At 39.5% G+C, this 5,550-nt stretch overlaps 1 protein-coding gene across 1 annotated transcript in view; it reads left to right on the plus strand.

Annotated features, from left to right (window-relative positions):
* The window catches only part of LOC134639372 (E3 ubiquitin-protein ligase KCMF1-like), a 14,395-nt gene continuing 8,845 nt past the window's right edge, over positions 1-5,550 (plus strand). Inside the window, exons 1-2 of the mRNA XM_063490533.1 lie at positions 1-140; positions 1,913-2,080. Of these exons, the coding sequence (XP_063346603.1) occupies positions 125-140; positions 1,913-2,080 (184 nt within the window). The 5' untranslated portion in view covers positions 1-124. The remainder of the gene's footprint in view (positions 141-1,912; positions 2,081-5,550) is intronic.

Genomic DNA, 5,550 nt, shown 5'->3' on the forward strand with positions numbered 1-5,550 from the left:
GCCAGACCGGATCCTTCATGAGGGAAGAGGCCAGGGAGAGCCAGCCAGCCCCGGCTTCTCTTCTCTTCACTCATATTATTTTGCATTGCAAGGCGAGGGAGCCCGAGCAAGGGGCTGCGCTAGGATGTCCCGTCATGAAGGTAAGAATGCGCTTTAGCACGGAGGTGGAAGCAGAGACGGGATTTGCGATTAAAAACGATGACAGCTCACCGCTAGCTAATGTTAGCTAGCCGAGAATTCCTTAGTTTGCAGCTCATCCTAGCTAACGTAGGCTAGTGTTAGCAGCGAGGTTGCAGTGAAATTTCGTGGGGGCACATTATGGCTGCCGGGAGAATTGGTGTCTAATCATAACGGACTCTTGGAGTTGGTCTTCTCTCTTCAGAACATATGCACTACTCTGTTTTAGCTGACCAAAACACCGCTGACATATAAGCGGAAGGAGCTCGTTATCTTTAGCTAAGTGTGCTAGCTAGCCTGGGAGATGGGTAATGTAGGTTAACCTTAACGAGCCGGGGAGCGAGGGGAGTGTCGAGAATAGGAAACAGAAGCGAGGAGCGCGACCCAGATGGCGTTATGGGTTTGAAACTTGTATGTCGTTAACGTTAGCTAGTTTCAGCCTCCTTCCTGGTCATTGCTGGCCTGCTGAATCAAGTTTCGCAAGCTAACATTTAGCAAAGTAACATTCACGTCGTCCTTGTGGCCAACCTTGTTAGTTGTTAGTGTTGAGTAGATGTCTTGCAGTGTTGTTAGAAGACGTTTCTAATCACAAACCGGCAAAAAGTTGACTTGGGTAAAGTCTACCATTGATGACTTGTCTGTGAGCTAAGAGTTAAGTTGTTAAATTGTTAGCCAGTTGCGAAGGTTAGGCCGGGCGGCCTTTACATGCCATGCCTGTGTTGTTGTTGTTGTTTTTAACTTTGCTGTCAGTCAAGGTGTTTGTGCCTGATTTATATCATGAAGGGGTTACCGTTATCACACTCGTTTATATGCCTTTTTACGGCTTCATAGTTATGAATGGAGATATTAGGGGGGTTACACAAACCAGTGTCATGCCATACGTACACGGTGTCTGTACGACTGTCGTAGTCAATCAAAAAGTGCCCGGACTTAACCACAGTCCATCTCACATGGCGCATTACATGTATGTAGGTACTGAAATGAAGACAGTGGTAATTAGTAAATGGAGGAGCTCACTGTTGTGAATGTAGTTTTTACTTAAACATTGATGGGCCTTGGACTAAATGTAACACAGTAACACTTTATTTATAAATTGTGCAATAAATAAACACTTGTAAGGAACATAGCCAAAAATGTACTCCAAGTCACCTATGCCCACCACGACACAAGCAAATATTGAACAAAACGCTTAGCCAACTACAACAAAACAAATGCACAAGAAAGTAATGCAATCCAATATGTTACCACAAGAGTCGACTTCTCTCAAAGCCCCAGTTCAGACTAAACAGTGCTATCTATGCACTTAATATTTATTATAAATTATTTTAATGAAAATTGAATTATCTCGATTGTGTTAGTTTTAATTATAATGTTCAGGCAGGAATTCTGTAGCGATCTGGGATATTCTGGCTCAGGACTGAAAAATCAAGTGAATATCCATTACTTTAAAATCTTCCAACCAGACAATATGTAGTGGTAATGTTTCTGTAAATTTCCAATGTAGGTATGTTTTGAATTGTATTCACTGCAGTATAACTGAAGTGAACATACAAGGAAAAGAATATCAGTTTTAATCCAGTGAACCTAACGGCAACAGAGAAACTGTGATAAATTATATCCAGTAATAAATCTGGTAATCCTTAAAAGATGAAGTTATCAATTACTTGATTTTGAAAATTAAAAGTTGATTAACTGTCACATCTTCTAACTTTTCTGTTTTCCTGTCTTCACTCAGGTGTGAGCTGTGATGCATGTTTAAAGGGTAACTTCAGAGGACGACGTTACAAATGTTTAATTTGCTACGACTATGATCTTTGCGCATCGTGCTACGAGAGCGGTGCAACTACAACCAGACACACGACAGAGCATCCCATGCAGTGTATATTAACCCGCGTTGACTTTGGTAAGTAAAGATGATATGCATGTCATCCATGTCAACAGACAGTCAGCTAAAAACCAGGAAAGAGAATGGAGTGTAGTTGAATTTATGAACATTTCTCCATCAGTTGAAATACTGAGCCTCAAACTACAGACACAGTGTCTGTAAGCCAGTTCTCATAGAGGGTAATTGCCTGTTGTATTTTACTGTCGACTCAACTGAGGGACTGTAAACTGTCAAGCAATCAAACATGAATTTATCAGCTGTTAAAGAGGGATGATGTGTATGCTCATATGGTGTGTTGAGTGATAGTCCAGGTTAGAGCTGGGCGATATGACCCAAAATTCATATCTCGATATTTTTTTAGCTGGATGGCGATATACGATATATATCTCGATGTTTTTTTTTAAGCCATAAGGTAAGAACAAAAAGAGAGTTCTTAGTCAAAGCTGTGTCCCAGATGTCACACAGGCACTTTTATTAACATACAGCGTAGATATACATGAAGAAATTACTCAAAAATAAATTATGAGCATTTATTAAATAATAATGCTCCATAAATAAAAGAAACACAATGTTGTTTTTGTGCATAACAAAAATCTCACAATTGTGCAGTCAAAATGTAAACTAAAAGACGATGAACATAATAACAAAGAGACAGATTTCGCAGCTGCTCTATTCCCAAGTTCTACTGCGTTACTGACAGCCTTGAGTTTGAAATCCTCTTTGTAACCATGTCTCTTAACAGGTGCCATTTATGGTTCTTATACACACACAATACGGTAATATTACGTTGAAGCACAGTACGTATCACTCCGCGAGGCTCCGGACTACAGTAGCCGTAATGCTCCGACAATCCATCAAGCGGTGCGGCTCCGTAGCTTACCAAAGTGGTACTAAAACATTTTTTGACAGATTGCTGAGCGCCCTGTACCACATAAAAATGGTTCGCGGTCAGTAAGCACAACCAGAATTCATACATAAGGTGCACTGTCGATTTTTGAGAAAATGAAAGGATTTTAGGTCATGCAGCCCCTGTGGGCTGCATGTCGTTAGCGCGGTTAGCTCGTTAGCGCGGTTAGCTCGCTAACACGTTGACGCCGTCCAGCCCCACGCATGGGGCGATCCGCGGTAACTCGTTAACGGAGATTTGCCGTGTTCATCTTGTCGTTGCCTGCAGGTGAAGCGATGGGGGAGGGGGAGTTGTGTTCAGTGAAGGAGAGGCGAGGCCGAGTAACGCAGCGTAGAGACAAAAATGGACGAAAGAGAGGCAAACTTGCGGCTCCACAAGTATAATTATAACGTAACATGTACTATATCGATATAAACGATATTGTCACATCTTATATCTCGTATGAAAATATATCGATATTTTTTAAAAAACTCGATATATCGCCCAGCTCTAGTCCAGGTATGGTAAAGGTGTATGAGGGAAAAGGGGGGGGGGACGACAAAAGATGGGGAAATTTTGAGCTGTTTTCAAACTTGGTGCAGTGGTTATTTTTTTTTTTCCGTTAAAATGTGACAAATGCTAAAGAACTGAATTGTCTTGGGATGGTCACGACTGCCAGTTAGGGCAGAGCGGTAATACTGGCAGTTTTTTTTTTAAACCTCCCTTCACTAGATTTTATAAGATTGCAAAAGTGCAATGTCGTATGTTATCTTTTTCTGGCACTGGCTTTTGTTTTCAGATGGGAAGGCTGCTCCCAAATGGCTTAACAGTGATGGATTTGACTCAGCCTGAGGAGTTTTTGGGAGTGTGTTGTTGGCCTTCTGGGTTTGATTTATCACTGCATAACTGGAATATTTTACATTGGCAGCAGTAAGGATTAAACTTCTCCAAATCTTTTAATATTCTTAATTCTTTAATTAAGCATTCTGGTAAGCGTGGTACAATCCAAATGTAGTATAATTGTTTTTTTTTTTAATTAAATGGGCCATTTGTCTTCCTTTTGGACGACTGCTTCTGTTATTACTTCTTGTCTTGGTGTTGTGAAATATGTTACCGTTCAGCTTTTCACACGTTGAAGATGCTCTTTTTCAGCCTGGTGAAAAAAAACAAATACAAACAGCAACTGTTGCTGAAAACACAACAGAAGGTGCAAGCTTAATAAGAGGTTTTCATTTTTTTGGCAGTGATATTTTATTGAATTTTTGCAAGCATTTTCAGTGAGCCTGCTGGTTTTCCACCAACTGAGCTATGTCTAAAAAAATAATTGATGATTAGAATTCTTTTGATTATGTGGGGAAATGAGACGCCTGTCATGAGTTGTTGTCATACATGTAGCTAGTAATAGGTGATTTCTTTCTCTTTAAAAAAAATGCGATTTGAAAGAAAGGGGATGCTATAAATTGGTCTCTGTGAAATGACCTGTATCAGCAGCTTTTCTCAGCACCCCTATAGAACTATTCAGGGTATGTGAACATTTAAATTTTCTGGTATAGTTTTAGCGTTGTGCTCAGTTTCTTTTTCTTTTTTCCAGAGCTGAAGCTTTCACACCAGGTCTAGAGTCAAATCAAGATGGTGGGGGTTTTTTTTCCCCACAGATGTTTGTAAAGACCAAATTTAAAAAGAAAAAAAAAGGCTTCCAAAGATAATTTAAAAACCAACATAATCAAGAAAAAGCGATGACTTATTTGCATTCAACCTAGTCCAGCTGTCATGGGGCAAATCCTGGATAGGTTGCCAGTCTACCACAGGGCTAACAGGCAACCACACTCATATTAACACCTTCAGCCAATTTGTTTGACGTGCTGCTGCCCAATTCAGGCCAGTGATGGTTTTTCTTCCAGTCACAGTTTTTGAGTTTACCTGCAAACCAAACTGCCTAAAGCAGCTCAGAAGTACCTTTTTTTTTAGTTTCAGTAGCCTATGCTCACATTAAGGAAGAATTTGAAGTAGCAGTGGTGTTGCTGGACAACACAAGTGTTGATTTTAAAAAAGATGGTATTATGGACTGTAGAATGAATATAGATGAGCATGCATCTATAAATGCATGTTTTCATTGCTTTTCATTGATTATCCCTGAAGACTCGTGGCAAGGAACACATCTTTAAATTTTTAAGTTCAATAAATATCGGATCTTTAAGTTTATGATTAGTTGTGTTAAACAGTTGACATTAACCAATATTAATCAAGGTTTATAGATTAATGAATATTAGCTGTAATAAACACCATTTTTTGGGGGGGGGGGGTTGTTATTTGTGAGTGTTAACTATGACAGTAGGAAAAGTGAAATTTGCACTTATATTTAACTCAAGCATAACCCCAAAGTTAATGCTAATGTTGCTGTATGTGTTTTTTCTGTTGTTGTTGTGTTTCTTTTTTTTGTTTGTTTTTAAACAGCTAATGAAGTGCTGAGTAGAAATCTCATTAGCAGCTAAATGTTCTTCTTAATTAAATGGACTGTTGTAGTTTGTGATTATGTCTGTAGATGGCCTACTTGCTGATGATTTCATGTGCATGGGTTTATTTATGTTTCCTGGTACATGTA

The sequence above is a fragment of the Pelmatolapia mariae genome, linkage group LG12 (genome assembly GCF_036321145.2).
Source record: "Pelmatolapia mariae isolate MD_Pm_ZW linkage group LG12, Pm_UMD_F_2, whole genome shotgun sequence".
NCBI lineage: Eukaryota > Metazoa > Chordata > Actinopteri > Cichliformes > Cichlidae > Pelmatolapia > Pelmatolapia mariae.